Consider the following 18990-nt stretch of genomic DNA (forward strand, 5'->3'; position numbering starts at 1 on the left):
CACCCTTGGTCCCATTTTTAATCCTATATAACTTAAATTTTATCTGAATTCCTTTATGAAAACTATAGCCCAAAGTAGACACACCACACCCTTAAGAAACCACATTCACGGGGCGCCTGGGTGGCGCAGTCGGTTAAGCGTCCGACTTCAGCCAGGTCACGATCTCGCGGTCCGTGAGTTCGAGCCCCGCGTCGGGCTCTGGGCTGATGGCTCAGAGCCTGGAGCCTGTTTCCGATTCTGTGTTTCCCTCTCTCTCTGCCCCTCCCCCGTTCATGCTCTGTCTCTCTCTGTCCCAAAAATAAATAAATGTTGAAAAAAAAAAAAAAAAAAAAAGAAACCACATTCACATCTGTTTAGGCTTTTCATTTTGTTTTTATATAGCTCCCTGCCACTGAAAGATGTGTGTTAATGATTTGTGTGTGTTAACTATATGGCAGACCTACTATGCAAATCAATCTAGGGGTTTCAAGGGGCTGAAGATAAATCTGAGCCTATCAAGATAACAGCAGTAAGACGTTATTGGGATAAAATCTCAGGCAGAGAACACCACCTGGTGGTTATAGGGAGGATTTGAGCTTTCTGCATTTGTAGTATTTGCCAGAATGTCTGAATGCTATAAAGAAATTACATTCTTATTTATAATAATGGTGAATTCAGATTTCTAAGAATAATTTTCTGCCATACAATTCTAGCATTGCTTCATTAAAACTGCTGTCAGGGGCGCCTGGGTGGCTCAGTCAGTTAAGCATCCGTCTTCGGCTCAGGTCATGATCTCATGATTTTTGAGTTCCAGCCATGATGGGCTCTGTGCTGACAGCTCAGAGCCTGGAGCCTGCTTCAGATTCTGTGTCTCCCTCTCTCTCTGACCCTTCCCCGCTTGCACTCTGTCTCTCTCTCTCAAAAATAAATAAACATTAAAAAAAAAATTTTTTTTTAACCCTGCTGTCAAAACCTGCAGACCAACCAAGTGATTTTGTCTGGCAGAATTGAAGTCTGGTGCCCTTGGTTCTTCCAAACACAGGCCCCATTTATCTCTGTAAAAAATCAGTGGGTGTCTTTTCACTCTTCAATGCAACCTCTAACTGGGATAACGTGCTTATTTTATGTGGCAAATTTTTTCTAGTGGAATGACGGAGAAGGAAATATTAGTGACTTTCAGTAATTTTTTTGGCGGGTATCATATAAAAGCAAGTTGTTTCTTTCTTGTATAAAAATTATAAAGAGGAGTTTGATGATTTTCCAGAGTGATTATTAGGATGAGCAAAGTTGGCAAGTTCTTTTTATTAAAATTTATATCTGAGATTTCTTTTTTATTGCAATAAGCATCTTTATTATTTGGCAATCTTGAATTGAGATAATTGTGTAGTTGGGTAAAGTAGGGACATCAGCTCGAAGGGAAAGGATGCTATTAAGTTAATCAGGATGCATATTTTATAGGCCTGGTGGGGAAGGGAAGATAATAAAGTTTTAAATTTCAGGTTGAGACTTGGGCTGGCATGGCATGTCTGTATCTTTTTTCCTAGTAGGAAAATTGAATCCAGGCCCCACCACCATTGAAAAGTTTCTTGAGAGAAGGTTATTCATGTAAGCTGCTAAACAGAATGTGACATGAATTTGCACTTTTCCCCTGGGATATTTTTTATATAAGTAACAGTATAGTAACTCTGCATTCTAACAGTCATGTTCTCAGACACTGTACAAAGTCACTCCATACACAAATGCCCACATATTGTATAATTCCACTTACATAATATATCCAGAATTGGCAGATCTATAGAGACAGAAAGAGATTTGTGGTTGCCAGGGGTCTGGCGGGGGGGGGGGGGGGGGGGGCGGGAGGAGTTGAGAGGAAATGGGGAGTGCCTGTTAAGGAGTTTGTTTCTTTTTGGGTAATTGAAATGCTTTGGAATTAAATAGTGGTGATGGTTGCACAACTGTGTGAATGTACTAAAAAACCACTGTACTGTACCCTTAAATTTAAACTAAACTTAAAAAAAAAGTGCCGATCCATGGAGAAGTGAACAAAATCAATAAAAAAAGGTGAATGTGGTAACAATTCTCTCATTTATGTTCTAGCAGAAATGTCTGATAATCTAAATATTCCAGCTTGGGCCTTGAATGTTGTTTTAATTTGTATTTTAATGCCCTGTTCTCGACCTTCACAGGGCCACGATGGGCCTCCTGGAACATTGGTGTATTCATCTGCATTCGATGTGCTGGAATCCACAGGAATCTGGGGGTGCACATATCCAGGGTAAAATCAGTTAACCTCGACCAGTGGACTCAAGAACAGATTCAGGTACTTAAATAGCCCAACAGTATGTCAGCTGCTCTCATATTTCCATGTAAGAGCAGTTCCAGATGAATTTCAGTCAGACTGGGCACAAAGGTGAAAATAAAGGAAAATTTAGTTGTCAAACACGTATGTCAAATTCTTATACCTTAATAGAGAAATTTGTAATCTTTATAGTTAAGATACAAGTTATTCTACTTATATTTTACTTTCTTCAAAACATAGTCTATGGTCTAGGATCCCATGGGTATACCCCCAAGGTATAAAGGGGGATCTTTGGATTATTTTATGAGACCCCTGGCATTTGCAGATCTAACATTTGTAGTTTTAGCTGGTCACACACACACACACACACACACACACACCCTCCAACTTCTAGACTTACAATATTTTATTGCTAAAATGTCTATGCAAATCTTGCTTGCTGTTAGGTTGGTGGGCTAGGGATGAGATACTTAAGTTAGTGAGACTAGATGGCTTAAGATCTGCACCGTGATATGGCTTCATTGTTCTCTATTTTCTTCCTGCTTTGAAACTTTTAAACGTAATTAAATTGTTTTTTCTTTTTTGGGGGGTGGAGAGGGGGAGAAAGGATCTAAAGAAAACAGTTGCTAACGTTGGCAATAGAAATAAGAGGTTATTCTTAACCAGAAAATGGCTTTAGAAATTAGACTGCTTTTATTGATTCAGTAAAAGTCTAAAAGATTAGTTATATTTTTCAGTTACACTTTATTTTATCTTATGGAGGAAATTACATGCCATAGAGGTATTTGGGAATTTGAAGATTTAAAAACTCTTGGGATTTGTCCCTCACAAGTGCTAAGGAATCTATTTCAAAGGCCTCATGGGAAACACATTTATTGGTAATAAAGCTGAATAGATTAATTAATAGTATAAACTCAGAATTGTAGTTATTGCCCAATTATTGCCTGCCTGATTCGGTACTGATTATTGCCTATCAAGTAGACATTTTGATTGGTAGTTATGTGTCTTGGGCCCTCAAATGGGATCTTGAATTATTACTGAATTAAATGCATCTTGTCAGATGAATCTTTCAAGAAAAAGAACTCGGGGAGGGGAGTGGGAACGACAACCATGGGAGCAAATGGTTGGCAGTGGAGAGAATGGTGTTCTGGAAATCAGGTACGCACGTAGATCTTGGTTCTGCCATTGTTTGGTTGGTCCTTCAGTTGTAAAATGCTGCAGTTGGGTGAGTTTTCCAGTTCTTTTCTCATCTGACATTCCACGTGTCCCCATCTCTTTGATTGCAGTGCATGCAAGAGATGGGGAATGGAAAGGCAAACCGACTCTATGAAGCCTATCTTCCTGAGACTTTTCGGCGACCTCAAATAGACCCGTATCTTTTTTGGAGCAACTTAGAAGGCTGAGTGGTATTTTGGTGTTTGGGGAAAGTCACACAAGACTCAAGCCCCGTGATCTGACTGGGCCGTCTCTATGTGGTTTAGACAAAGTCTTTCTTTCTTCTCTCCTGCCACCAACACATACAAAAAGCATATGTGTACTTTCTGATGTCGGAATGGTGCTGTCACATGGGGAAGATTCACTCAAGAATTAAGACTGCAGTAGTTCACTGAATTCTCCCACAAAGTGACATCTCTGATAGTCTTGGCATCTCTGAAACTATTGTGTGCTGAAAAGAGTAGATTACTGTGCTGTATTGAATCAGTAAAACTACCATTCATTTTTAAATGCCTTTTCTGTGTCCTATGTGAAAGAATTAACTGTTACTGACCAGCTAATCAGTAACCTTCTTCCCCTGTCAACAGGGGATAGCACCCTACTCACAACACCAAACCCCCTAAAGGCAGTGCTTCTCAAATGTGGTTTGTAGACTGTCTCGCTAGAGTTTGCCTTTTGTTGGGTGCAGGTGGAACCTGTTAAAATGTAGATTTGGGGCCCTGCAAAAGATACGCAGCAGAATCTGGTAGTGGGGCACAAGAGTTCATAGCTTTAAGGGCACTCAGTTGCCTTTGTTTAAGGCCTATTGACCTAAGGGTTTTAAAATAGATAATTGACTGCTGTACCAGTATTCTAGAAGAGCCACAGGTTCCTCTGATGTCCATAGGAAGAATAATCCCATTTGCTGCTATCATTACCCTGAAGGAAAGTCATAGGAAATGGCAGTAACGGTGAAGGAGGCATTGTAAGGTTTTGGTCGGGGAAACTGCATGTGAAGAAACAGGAACCATATGGAGAAACCAGGCAGGAGGGAGAGGGGAGAACAACGTTACACTGAATACAGATTGACCTATTGTAGTCATACTGTGGGAAAGATTTGTTTGACTTATCCTTAATAAGCTTTCTGCAGAGCTGTCGAGGGATTTATTCGAGATAAATATGAGAAGAAGAAATACATGGACCGAAGTTTGGACATCAATGCCTTTAGGGTTGGTTATCAAGCTTTGTTCATAATGAGTAGTTTGCTTATTAATCAGGCCAGGGAAGAATTTGAGAAGAGCCACTGAAATACTCCAAAGCCATTTTTAAAAAGTAGAAAAAAGCCAATTATTGAGTCAAGACCATGAAATATGGAGCAGACTTCTGCATCAGGGACAGATAGGGCAAATCATTAGTGAGTTCTTTGCCTTGATCTGTATTTAGGTGTCAGTGATTCCCACTTCCAAATTGTTTCTTCAAATGGACATATTAGGCATACTAGATCAAACAATAATATGTGTAAATATGTGTGTGTATATATGCATTTTTTCTGTAAATGATGTCAACAAAATTAATGAAATCACCAGAGTTTTTCTTCAGTTTGGCCAGCATGTATTTCCAGTATGTTGATGGGCTAATTGCCAGTGGGACCCTGTTCCTGAGAAGGGTTTTAGGAGGAGACTACTAGTTGCCAAGCTCGCTTTCCATCCTAGGCATGTGGTTAGAATCAAATATGATGTCTGACAGCTAAGGCAAGTATAATATACAGGAGGAAATACAGCATGGTTTCTGGAAGAAGAAGATAGGTCTGACTAATGACAGCTAAAGGAGAACCAATATAATTATTTAGACCTAAAAAAACTTTTGACAAGATTCTACAGTAAATTTGCTTAGGAATAATTGACCATTTCTTTGTCTGCAGAAGTATAGAGAAGAGAGTATGGGATTCTCCAGCTCTCGCACGCATGAGTCCTGTCTGTCTGTCTATCTATCTGTCTGTCTGTCTATCTATCTATCTATCTATCTATCTATCATCTATCTAGTTTTGCATTTTAATGGGGTTTGTACTAGCCCGTGAAATCACTTAAATTTTCACAGGGCTCTAAGTCCTTCCAGGCAATTTAAAGTCAAACTAATTGGAACATACTCCAGATTGATGTTTTGGGTTTGTGTGAAAAGGGCCATCAACTTGTAGGTGAGTTTCAATGTAGGCAGGGAAGTGCAAGGTAATACATTTAGTTGGGTAAAGATGATTCCTTCTGAACTCAGTGTGAGGGACTCTTACTTGTGGTCATCCAGAAAAGGAACCTGGAATTTATCCTAACCGTTTCAAGAAAGATTAACCCAGTGTATAGCCACAGCTTGGATGGCATCATCAAAAAGAGTTTGGAACCAAAGCACACACATCTCCTTTTATTTGTAGAAAACTATGGTCTGCTTAGCTCTGTTAATTGTACCAAAAGATAAGAAATCATACAAGGTCAGAAAAGAGTATCTGAGACAATCCAGAAGATGGGGGAGGAGGGAAGAGTGGCCGTATGAAGATAGTGCTCATTCATAATTATGTTGCTGCTGTACTGTACCCATGTAAACAGCCCGTTTTAATCACGGAATGTTTTCACTTAGGAAGGAAATACCTCCTGTTTACCAAAAATCTATTCCAAAATTTTTTTCTTTGATGTACTTAGTTTTAAAAATATCCTTGTGAAGATTTATATGCCAAGAATTAATATTTGCTAAGTGAAGACAGTATCAAGTTGAAAAGAAAGTGGTTCTGTTAATTAAAGAGTATTATTTTTAAATGGACAGAGAAAGCATTTTTAACTTTGAGAAATTAAGTGTTCTGTATTAAAACATTGCACCATGTGTGGAACAGACATAGCCACATGTGTTCTTTTGTGATTAAAATATCATATTACAGATAATATGAAAATTGAAGTGGAAAATCTATGCCTACTCTTATCATCTTTACCAATGATTATCACCTTGGTGTGTTCCCTCCTTTTTCCTATGTAGTTACTTTCTGGAGGCCTAATTATAATAGTTATATAGATTGTCGACTATTTTCATTCAATTTAGCATATCATATGTTTTTATGTACTTATATAGTGTTCATAGCTTTTAATTGTTACATCCTTCAGTGAGTAACTAGCTCACAGTATATTTTACCATTTTCCTTCTGTGGAAGAGACAATATAGGAGACAAGAGAGATTGTTTAAATTTTCCTTCAGCATAGATAATTCTGGGGTGAACTTCTTGCTGCATAGAGTTATATTTCCATATTTTGGATTATTTTCTTAAGATACGTTACAAGATACGGTATTATCTAGGTTGAAGGGCTTCAGTATTTGTCTCTTCCTCCTTTTGCTAGTATACTTTCCAGAAGTTGTACTGTTTTATACTCTGTTCTCAGCGTCATGTAAGAGGGCTAGTTCATCCATATCAACATTAGGTAGTACTGAGATCTTTCTCCTCTCAAAAAAGTATTTTAAACTTCATTTTTTGATCATAGGCAAGGCTGAACATTTTTTTAAATGTACTTCCTTTTATACGCCTGTCTTAAGTTTACTCTGTGGTTTGTTTTTTTTTGTTTTTGTTTTTGTTTTTTTGCATTTAAATGTTAAAAATGTGACAACATTTATTTGCTGTTAAAAATGTGACTAATAACATTATAGTCTATGAAAGCATTATGAAACTGCCTCTGGAAGTAACAGAAACTGAGACATTCTGATCTTTTATTTTTGAAGTGCTTTTGGTTTTATTCAGGACACCCTAAAAGGGATACTTTAATCCTTTTGCTCTTTTTTTTTTTTTTTTGCCTTATTTCCTTGATTTTTGTTTCCCTAACCCTTAAGCTTGAAATTACAGTTTATTTCCTGACTTTTAAAAAAGGAGATAAAGACTGAGAAGACTTATGATTGAATTTAAAAATCCTTAAGCTTGAAATTACAGTTTATTTCCTGACTTTTAAAAAAGGAGATAAAGACTGAGAAGACTTATGATTGAATTTAAAAACACAAGGGAGAGAGTGCCTGGGTAGCTCAATTGTTTAAGGATCTGACTTTGGCTCAGGTCATGATCTCACAGTTCATGGGTTTGAGCCCTGTGTCAGGCTCTATGCTGACAGCTTGGAGCCTGCTTCGGATTCTGTGTCCCCCTCTCTCTCTGTCCCTTCTCCACTTGTGTTCTGTTTCTCTCTAAAAAATAAATGAACATTAAAAAAAATAAAATCACAAAGGATATATGTCAAGTAAGATGAACATGAATTTATTCACTGTTGTACCAAGGTGAGGCGGCTCCCCTCCAAGCATGAGCAAGTTAAATTTGAGTCACAAAGGGGCAGCAAACTGGTAAAACGTTTTTAACTTCTATAGATAGCCTAGACTCACAGTTCAGGAGTCACAAATGAGTTAGACAGAATGAGGAGGTATTTAATGGTATGTGAAAGATGTCTCTTACAGCACTAAGGCTAATGTGGAAGAGGCCAGCTCTCATGCCCCATAATGAAGAAACCCCCAAGTTTGTCAGACTCTGCATCCATTCAACAGGAATATTTTGTGTCCTTTTTGCACATTTGGAATTATAATTTTCAAACTATTAGTCACGTGTGTTCTTTGTCTTGTTTTGTTAAATCATTATAGAAAGAAAAAGATGACAAGTGGAAAAGAGGGAGTGAACCAGCTCCAGAGAAAAAAATGGAACCTGTTGTTTTTGAGAAAGTTAAAATGGTAAGTGGGAAAGTCTTTGCACTGGGTGGATGACCTCAGGTGTGTTTATATGTGGAGGGGAGGGGTAGGAGGCCTTCTGGTGGGTGGGGTGCGGTTGATAGCATACTGCACCACTTTTCCTGGGGCCCAAGGGTTCCACATTTACATTAGATTGCCTGCTGCCATTTCTGCTGCTTTCCCATTGCCTTCTTGCTGCCTCAGCTGCTCCGTGACACTTCTCCTTGGGGCTGGTTGGGAGTTTGGGAACTGCATCTGCCCTTCTGAGCAGGAGGCACGTTCCATGCCGGAATGCCTAGGCTATGTGATACCTTCTGAGCAGATGCTACATTAATCCTTCTCTCTTTAGACCCTCTCTGCCTCATTTTCCTGTTGCAGTTAAGAACAGTCCAGAAGCCTGGCTGTACTAATCCATTGCACTCCTTCTTGTATTCTTGCTCTGTCATATTGAAGTAGACACCTTTCTTTTTTCACAGGACATTGTGGCTGTAGTAGTAGATACCCTAATGTAAGAGCTTGGAATGTTGGGAGAGAGGACTTTTTACTATTTGCTTAAGGAAGAGTCTTTTATCATCACTCTGAGTCGCACTGCCTGCAGAACACAGTCATTAATGATATTGGCAGAGTGAATTAGGTAATCTTTAAACTGATCTCCCTTTTGGTATCAAAGGTTTTCTAATCACTGGGAGATTTGTTGGCTCTTGGCTCTTACACCATCAGACACCCACCTTTGTTCTTGGCTTTTCCTGGGACCCAAACCTGCTGTTTTGGTTGGACCTCCTGGTCTGTGGTTGTCTTGGTTTCAGAAAGCCAAACAAGCACAGACGATATTTTTTTCACTTTAGGCTTGGTTTATGCACTCGTACTTCCTGACTTGATTCTTTCACCTGACACTTCCTGAGTTTTGTTTCTTTGGTAACCCTTTGAATAACAGCAGCCATACCACAAGAATACCTGTGGCTTTACAGTGAAGAGGGGGAAAAAAAGCATTTCAAAAACACCTACTTATTTCTTTCTTTAACATATTTTCACCTTAGCCACAGAAAAAAGAAGATCCACAGCTACCTCGGAAAAGCTCCCCGAAATCCTCAGCACCTGTCATGGATTTGTTGGGCCTTGGTAAGAGTCAGACTTTTCGGGGCGCCTGAGTGGCTCAGTCCGTTTAAGCATTTGACTTCAGCTCAGGCCATGATCTCGTGGTTTGTGGGTTCAAGCCCCCCATGGGGCTCTGTGCTGACAGTACAGAGCTCTCCCTCTCTCCACCCCTCTACCCACCCTCCTCCAGCCCAAGATTACTATACTACTCACACTTTCTTTCTCTCTCAAAATAAATAAATAAACTTAAAAAAAAAGTCAGACTTTTCCACTCCCATAATCTTACAAATTATGATGAGTTCTCAGTCACCCTGGGAAGATAGGTGGAGATGGGATTCTTCAGTTTGTGTCTTCATCATTTAGATTGTTCTCTCATGTTTTTTTCTGTTGTTTTACGTCTGAGCAGTTGTTCTAAGAAGTGTTTACACTTTTCAGAATGACAGTATAGTGTCATGGTTTAAGAGCATGGCCTTTGGAGTCAGAGGTCCGTCTCTCCACTTACTATCTATGTGACCCTGGGTAGTTTGCTTAACCTCTGAACAGTACTTTCCTAATCTGTGTCTGCAAAGACGATAACAGTCTCTACTTCAAAAGTGCTGGAAGGATGAAATGAGATAGTGCCTCTCAAGCTCTTAGCCTCTTACCTGGCACATACTAATCATTCAGTAAAGGTCAGCAAGCTTCACTAAAGCAGCACCTGTGAGCCATGCCCCAGCCCTCTCATTTTTCAGGTGCAGCCTGTTTCTGAGATGGCCTATTATTACCTGTGTTTATTTTTCTCCAAACCTTTGAAACCCTGAACTAGCAGTTCTGCCCCTTTCAGAAATAGAGTCCTCTTTACCTTTCACAGATCTGACGGCTATACTTTAGTACATTTCTGCTGATTTAGGTTATTGGCTATTTAGGTTTATAATTTCTGTACCTTTCATTTTCATTTATCTCTGAAAAAGAGATAAAAGCTACACAGCTTTACCCCTCACATGGCTGGAAGGGAGCCAGCCAGCCCTTTTGCTGTGGTGCTAATATAGCCTTCAGGCCTGGGTGCTGCTGCCCTGTGCCTGATAGCTGGGCTGCAGGCTTCTCCAGCATGCTCCTGGGAACATAGGGTGAGGTCTTTTTTGAGAGGTTCCATCCAAGCTGGGTGGTTTCAGAAGCCTAGATTTCCAGGGCCCTGATGGAGCATAGGCCTACTCTGTCTGCTTCGCGTCTAGAATAGAAGAAAGACATGGACTTAATGAGCAGTGCTACAGGTTAGCTTTCATCTCTCTTTCCAGATGCTCCTGTGTCCTGCTCCATTGCAAATAGTAAGACCAGCAATACTCTAGAGAAGGATTTAGATCTTTTGGCTTCTGTTCCATCCCCCTCTTCTTCAGTTTCCAGAAAGGTGAGTCACGTGGGCTCCTCCGAATTAAAGAGCATTTTGAAAAGGGTAATTTTGATAACTTAGTAATGGCGCCAAGTCATACTTCCTTGGTGGAATTGGACTTCGGTTTTCTTGATTTCTTGATTCTTCCCTTAATATTGTCATCTCTGTTACAGCCCAAGATTACTATTCATTCCATTTTGTCTCCTGCCCCCAAAGAGTGAGTCCTTTGAGTGGGCTTCTGTTGAAGGTGTGTCACCTTATAAAGGCTGCTACTTTAGGTCAGCTCCTCAGCGTGAGTTACTGCCAGAGAATTTGTAGGTTTGAAAGACTTAAAACTGTTAATGACCACCATCTGTGGAATGCCTGCTTAGGACCAGGCACAGTGCTAGGTGATTTTGTATATCAGCTTGCATATTTCTTTTATAATTTAAAATATTTACCACAACCCTACAAAACAGGTAGTTTATTGATGAGGAAACATGAATTCAGAAAGGTTATGTGACTAGCCTCTCATTATGCGACTAGTAAATGGCTGTGCTGGGACCTAAACTCCATTCTCTGTGGCTGCATCATTTGTAGGTTGTTTTTATTTGTTTGTTTGTTTGTTTGTTTTTCACCAAATCTGTAGATTTGTTCTGTAGATCAAAGAATTGTACCAGAACTTAACTATCCGGTGTTTTCACATATTTGTATGGTAGGAATGTTAGGAAGCTATTAACTTGAGCTGTGAATTCTTCTTGCAGATGTTAGAAGCGGCAGAGAGATGAGGGAGGTCCTTACCGAGACCCCTGTGAGGACCATTCCAATTTTCCCCCTCCCCTCTTTGCCCTAAGGTTGTAGGTTCCATGCCAACTTCAGGGAGTGCTGGCTCTGTTCCTGAAAACCTGAACCTGTTTCCAGAGCCAGGGAGCAAATCAGAAGAAACAGGCAAGAAACAGCTCTCAAAAGACTCCATCCTTTCACTGTATGGATCCCAGACACCTCAAATGCCTGCCCAAGGTAGATTTCATGGGGGTGGTGGCAAAATGCCAGATAGAGACAAGAGGACTTATATGCAAGAATTATTTGTTGTAATAGGGAGCAATTGCTTTGGGGGCCAGGACGTTATACTGCAAACAAACCTGAACCTGACATTTTTTTGTGAAGCTACGAAGTGTCAGCAGATGGGTAGTAATGTAACTCAGAGCCATACTCCTGTGGGGTCTGGTATCACACTTGTGTGAAGTCTGACTCAAGGTCTGGACCTGGACCCTAAAAGGAAAGTGGCTAAGTCGGCAGCCCACTGGTAAGCTGTCGCAAGCCTTGTAGGGAATCTATTTTGCTATGTAAACGAGCATTCTGAGTTGAGTAGAAATGCTACTGAGAAATTCTAGCTGGAAAGGAGTAGCCAGTGAGAATTTAGATTGACTTTGTGCACTTTCCTCTTAAACCGATCTGTGTGTGTGTTTTCTTGGCAGCAATGTTCATGGCTCCAGCTCAGATGGCGTATCCCACAGCCTACCCCAGCTTCCCTGGGGTCACACCTCCTAACAGCATAATGGGCAGCATGATGCCCCCTCCAGTAGGCATGGTAGCTCAGCCAGGAGCTTCTGGGATGGTTGCCCCCATGGCCATGCCTGCAGGCTATATGGGTGGCATGCAGGCTTCAATGATGGGTGTGCCAAATGGAATGATGACCACCCAGCAAGCTGGCTACATGGCAGGCATGGCAGCTGTGCCCCAGACAATGTATGGGGTTCAGCCAGCTCAGCAGCTGCAGTGGAACCTTACTCAGGTAAGCTACCCCATTTACTTGGGACGAGGGTTTTTGGGCCTTCCTCAAGGCCATCTCATTTTGTCTCTTCCTTATTCTTTGAACCCTTACAGTGTAGATGAGATAGATAACACAGAGACCTTCTTAGGTTTGCCACGCCCTTTTCTTTTCCAGATCTGCCCAATGGCAGATTTTCTGAGGAGTTCTGGGTTACTGTAAAATGAGGGCAACTGCCTAAATCTAAATTTCTCCACACTTATATTAAAACAATAGCAGAAACAACCTATACAGTTAAACAAGGAGTGCAAATAAAACCACTCATAACCCATGACTACCACATCCAGTAGACAGAATACTCCAAACTTCAAGTTACATGGTGGTGATCAACCAAATCCAGCAGAGCCATCATCAGAGAGACTTGTGTGGAAAGACGAGAAGGTGCAGGGGGCTAGAGGTGACAGAACATAGATAAAATCATCCCCTAGAAAGAGAAAGACGTATCTCAATCAGGGGCACATTGAGAAGAGGTCTGAGACTTAGCAACTAGAACTCTGGTTACGTGGAGAATCGAAAAAGAGGGGCTTGAAATATACAGGGTAATAGGTGGTAGCTCTGGAATAGTATTGCTTCAAGGGTAATGGAGGTGACTTAGAAGGAAGAGGTGCCCTTTGGGGACCTGGTAGTGAAGGGAAAGTAACAAATGAGAAGTGGAAAGAAGGAATTACAAGATGAGAAAATAAACCATCCTCTTCCCCCCATCCAAATAATCATTTCACTATAGTGACAGAAGAGGGCACTCTTGAACTAAGAAATCTAGCAAGCTTCCCCAAACCCCTCACACCTGGCTGTAGTATTGCTGATTCAGAAGAACAAGGCACTACAAAATAAACAGAAGGTGGCAAGTGACATTTATACAGAACTACTATGGGAAGAAACTAGAAAATGAAAATCAAAACATTTCAATAAGTGAAAATTCTCCCCCCCAAAACGGCCATGAACAGAAGAAAACTGTTACACAAACCACCAACCTGAAGGAAATGCCCTTTAATACTGGAAGACGAAACAGCTTGAATCAGAAATTTAAAAGCTTAGAACCAAAATGGACAAAAAACTGGAAGTTGTGAAATGAAACTACTAAATTCAGGAAGTAAATTGAAAAAAGACAATTATCATAGAAATAAAGACTGAATTACAAGTTACCCAGACGAGAATAGATTCAACTGAAAATATATTTGGCATTGAAGAAAGTCATGAAACAGGTAAGAGAATGGAAACTAAATATAGAAAGCAGGAAAATAAATCCAAGAGAAAGTGATACAGAAATTAAGCAAAGAAGGCCTAACATAAATATATTTGGAGACTGCCAAAGAAGAAAGACAATATAGTGGAGGAGAATTAATATATTTAAATCTGTAATACAAGAAAACTTCCTATAAACAAAAGGCTTGAATACAATATTGAAAGAGCCTACTGTGTATGGAAAAGTTGATCCAGAATGGTCAACTCTAACATACATCTCAGTAAACTTTGAGACTTTATGGAACAAGAAAAATTCTCAGGGCTCCAACCCTCTCCTTACCACCACCCAGCCCCCAAGATCTGCCATCTATAAAGCAAAAGGAACAGACTTCTAACAGCAACAGACAAATCAACAACAAGGTACTCACGTACACATGAGACAGGTATTTTATAGCTAGACAAGCTATCATCCTTCAAGGATTGAAGCTATTAAAAAAAATCTTTAAAAAAATCTTAAATATGTAAGAAGTCAAGACTTACAAGTCTTTCCTGAGGAGTATACCAGAAGACAAGCTTCATCCATTTAAGAGATGACTGAGGACATTTTGGCAGAAGGACCGATGGTGATTAAATATTTAATTGAGAATCTAAAATTAAGGTAATGATAAGGGTAGAAGAATATATATAGTATTCTGAACAAACAATGCAACTGAACATAATGGGAGGAGAAAGTGAGAAGGGGGAAGTAGAATAAACTGATTATTAGGAAATAGGTGGAAGTCCAAGGATGAAATAAGCTGACAAACCAAATGGTAGAAGCTTGAGTACAGACTAAAGCAAGCAAAAGAAAGTATTAGCATAAAGGTAACCACTAGAACAAAAATGAAACTTTATAAATGCCAAGCAAATATTTTAGAAGAAAATGGAATGCATAGACTATGAAGTACAGCAAATATAATAAGCAAAAATGTAATGTAATAAAATTAAGACCAAACACATCAGTCATATCAATAGGTAGCTCTTCTACGAAAAGAAAAAGATGTTTAAATTGGCTCACAGAGCAATGGCTGATTTTACACTAGATGCAAAGAAACCCAACTGAAACAAGAGTGATTCCAAGTCTGACAGCAAAGAGATGGGCGAAGGAGTATCGGTGGAGCAGCGTGCGTGCGTGTCCACACGTACGCATGCCCTTGCTATCTCTCTCAAGTTTAGGAGGCGATGTTTAACTGCTTTATAAAAACTCTCTTCATGCTTTCCTTTTTCTGGAGTCTGGAATCATTTATATAGTATTGGTCTTTGGAGATGGGGTGGAATTCGGAATTCCCGTGTGCCACTGTATGGGCCTTTTGCTTTTTTTGTGTGTACTGATTCTTTGATAGCTTTCTCTGTTCTATGAAAGTCAGCTGTGGAAAACTCTAGGTGCCCAGATTAGCCAGTGAACCTAGGGTTTCAAATTCATTTATCAAAGATTATACCAAGCAGTCTGTCTCATGACTTTTTAGTTTCCTGTTTCAGTAGTTATTTTTCCCTTGTCATTTCCTATTTTGTATGTTTGTGTTCTCCTTTCCCTTTGCCCTTGCTTTCAATTAGGTTAACTGGTGGTCTATTTTGTTAATTATATATATATTTTTAAAACCCACAGGATTTTGTTTTATTTATTCCACAATTTTTTGTTTGTTTTTGACTTCAATTTCTGGTTTATCTCTATTGTTTCCTTCTTATGCTGTCTTTTGATTTACTTTTGCTTTTCTTTTTCTAGCTTTCATAGGTGGGATTTTAATTTGCCTATTTTCAGTCCTTCATGTTTATTTGTATAAGTAATGAAGTGCTGTGAAACTGATTAGGACATGTCAAGAGGACATATGAGCCAACTTCCAGAGGCTCCCACTGTCCAAACGTGGGATAGTGTGAACATCCAAAAGAGTGATGCTGATGGATTATAACACTGAAGGGGAAAAAAAAATCCATGAGTCCATAGTGATACATATTTTTAAATGGGTGTGGAAGAGAGAGGGAGGAAAAGCCTTATTTACAGTGCCTTAGATTTACAGTGCCTAGATGCCTTATGGCATCTAGTAATTGTAGAAAGAATAGGGTATTCACATATTCTCCAAGAAATACCCTTTAGATTACATACACATTACAGTGAAAAAAAAAACACAGTGGATACTACCCTAGCCAAGTGCTGAAACATCAGATTAGCAACAATGGGACAAATTAACATCATGTGCCTCCTGATATCTTGTACTAAGAAGGACACAATATCACTTCTATAGAAATCTTGCCAAAAGTATTTAACTTGGATCCAATCATGAGAAAATGTAAGGTGAATCCAAATCAGAGGATTTACTGCAAAATAACGGCCTGGATTCCTAAAACGGTGTCAAGAAAGAAAAAGTGGTGGGGGAATTATTCTATATTAAAGGAGACAAGAGACGTGAAAATGAACTGTAACATATATTATTGTATTCTTCATATCAAATTTCTTGTATTGTGGTTCTAGGAAAGTGTTCTTTCTTATGAGATGCTTCCTAACTTACTAAGAGATGAAACGTTATGTTCTGCAATTTTCAATGCTCATCAAAAATTCATATATATATATATATATATATATATATATATATATATATATGAAGATCCCACACAAGATGTATCTATCTCAGAGAGAAAATATGGCAAGGTGTTAACAATTGTGAATTTAAGGAAGGATATATGGGTTTCGTTATATTCTTTCAGCTTTTCTATAAGCTTGAGGTTTTCTTTAAAAAATATTGGTGGGAGAAAAATAGAACTTCTCAAGAAAAACACTTGTACAGAAATGTACCAGGCTTGGGAAATTTAAGGCATTTTTCTTGATAAGTAGTTTCTTCTGTTCACTCCCAGAGGCCAGTCTTTCAGTCTCATTCATAAAGAGGCCTCAGCCCCACCCAGACCTTATTCCACTGGTTCTTTTCACCCAGCAACTTCCCTTCTCACACACTGAAGACACGTTGGTCTTTTTTTCTTTCTTTTTTTTTTTTTTTTTTTGCCTTCCTTTGTTCATTCTGAACAGTCCAGTTTCTCTTTCTTTTTCTCTGTGCTTGAGCATGCACAAGCACTTTCACTGACACTGACAGTAATAACTCTGCTGGAGATAGAACAGGAGCGCTGGTCCAGGGCTTGTCTGTAACTCTCGGGGCCGGCAAGTTAACAATAGGCCCCTTCTTTTTAGGAGGAAAGACTAGAAAGGAAAAAAGAGAATAGCTTCTCACGATGCTTTTATGTTGACTAGCCCTAAGACTCCTTTCCTTCCCTGAGCACTCGTCTCTGTCAACATCTCCTTTCTGAAAAGTCCTTCATTTACGTGATCTGGAGCCCTCAAAATGATCTGTTAAGGTTCAGGGCAGATCTGTCCCATAACAGTTCCCCTTGTCTCATTGCCCCCTCCCCGCAGACAGAAGGACTCCTACCCTGTCTTTTTGCAGTAATTGGCTGCATGCCCACAGCCTGGTCTGAAAGTCTCCTCTCTCCCTTTCAGATGACCCAGCAGATGGCTGGGATGAACTTCTGTGGAGCCCATGGCATGCTGAGCTATGGACAGTCGATGAACGGCGGAAATGGACAGGCAGCAAATCAGACTCTCAGCCCTCAGATGTGGAAATAAAAAACAAAACACCTGTATGGCTACCACTCTCCTCAACCCTCTCTCCCCCACTTTTCCTCTTTCCCCAACTCCTCCCACCCCATCCCCCTTTCCTACCTCTCTGTTTGGTTTAGAAATTACTCAATCTGTCGTTTGGGGGTTGGCATTCTGCCCAGCCCAGCCACTTCCCGGACACGCAGGCCTCTCTGTTGCTTTATGACGAACATGTCCCCTCGCCATCCCGCCTTCCTCTGCAGCCTCAGCCCCAGTCCTCTCCTGGCACCAGCACCTTAGGAATTGTTGGCAGAAGGCACTTAAACTGTGGGAGAAAAGTGCACACCTCTGAGTACCTTTCCCGTGAGGTTAAACCTCCTATCAGACTCTCAGGAAGGTCTGTAGGTGTTGTCTTTTAGGCAAAGAGGGGAAGGTGTAGAGGTACTTCCGTATGTGTTGCTAAGCTATTTCTGCATGTTTAAATTTTTGGTTGAAGAGGGAGGCATCATGCTCCCATAATTTATGGGAAAGAAGAAAGTACTGAAATCAAATTAAATACCCCTTGCGTCTTAGGTCAGGTTGGCCCTAGCCCTGAGCTGAGGCAAACACCCTGCTGTGGGGATAAGCAAAAATACTACTCTACTTTGCCCTGAATCGAGGCTTCAGGACTCGCCGCTTCACTCAGCATTTATTAGCACCAAAGACTTTACGAAGGTCCCACATGAGAACACACACCCCGCCTCCATGCTACCTGCAGTGGGATCTGGCTGTATGGCTGGAGGACCAGCCCCTCCAGCGGGAATGCAGAGCTTAATGTGTGTACTGCGTGTGTGTGTGTGTGTGTGTGTGTGTGCGCGTGTGCGCGCGCGCGTGTGTGCGCGTGGATCCTTTTCCCATCTGCTCTGGGTGTTTTGTTTTGTTTTAGGTTTACACAGAGAGGAGTTAATTTATCAACAGCCTAAAACTGTTGCCACTTTTTCTTACAGTTTAAAAAAATTGCAGTCTCACAGATCGCTCTCTTCCTCCTCCCCCTTCTCTCCCAATCCGCCAGTCACTCTCTCATGCCTATGGTATCCCAGGCTGCTGTTTCCCCACCTTCTCCAGGTGTGTGAGGCAGAGAGCCTGGAGCTTTCCTCTCGGTCATTATTCACCCTACGTGAAAATTAAAACGAGAAAACTTTGCTTAAAAGATTTCACCTGTGGGAACCACAATTCCTGGTTGCCTTTCTCCTGTGTATGTGTAAATTCCTTAATAAATATTGCAGGGAAGGACCATTTGTTTGGCTCTTGCTGTGTATCACTCACGGAGGAGGGGGAGTTGCACCTAGGTTTTCTGCTTTCCAGGCGCAGTTCCCCCACTTCCTGGATTCTAAAAAAATTCTATACTGGGCATGCCCCAAGGACAGGGCCCAGGCTCCGGTGGCCAGAGAGGGACCTTTGTCCTTTATCCAGTGGTGTCTGGAGGCGTGCGCTGAGGGAACCGTGCATATCCGCTCCCGCTAGAGCCACAGAACACGGAACCCAGAAGTCCTTTACTCCCCAACAGATAGAGAAGCCAAGAGCCACCTCCCTTCCTCCCGCCCTCCCTTCTTTCCTTCGAGGACACCTTCTAAATACCTTCAGAGGTAATGAGAGGATAGCACAGTGGCGAAGAAAGTAAGCTCTGGAGCAGGCTGCCAATATTTGTATCCCCTCCTGGGCAAGCCACCGAACCCCTGGGT

The 18990-nt window shown here is 40.7% G+C and overlaps 1 protein-coding gene across 1 annotated transcript in view; it reads left to right on the forward strand.

The window, feature by feature from the left end:
- Positions 1-18544, forward strand: part of SMAP2 (small ArfGAP2) — a 48267-nt gene extending 29723 nt beyond the window's left edge. Inside the window, exons 2-10 of the mRNA XM_045482327.1 lie at positions 2166-2299; positions 3565-3650; positions 4623-4701; positions 8114-8200; positions 9235-9316; positions 10567-10676; positions 11492-11657; positions 12116-12432; positions 17171-18544. Of these exons, the coding sequence (XP_045338283.1) occupies positions 2166-2299; positions 3565-3650; positions 4623-4701; positions 8114-8200; positions 9235-9316; positions 10567-10676; positions 11492-11657; positions 12116-12432; positions 17171-17296 (1187 nt within the window). The 3' untranslated portion in view covers positions 17297-18544. The remainder of the gene's footprint in view (positions 1-2165; positions 2300-3564; positions 3651-4622; positions 4702-8113; positions 8201-9234; positions 9317-10566; positions 10677-11491; positions 11658-12115; positions 12433-17170) is intronic.
- The last annotated feature ends 446 nt before the right edge of the window (positions 18545-18990 follow it).

Source organism: Leopardus geoffroyi, chromosome C1 (assembly GCF_018350155.1).
Source record: "Leopardus geoffroyi isolate Oge1 chromosome C1, O.geoffroyi_Oge1_pat1.0, whole genome shotgun sequence".
NCBI classification, from domain to species: Eukaryota; Metazoa; Chordata; class Mammalia; order Carnivora; family Felidae; genus Leopardus; species Leopardus geoffroyi.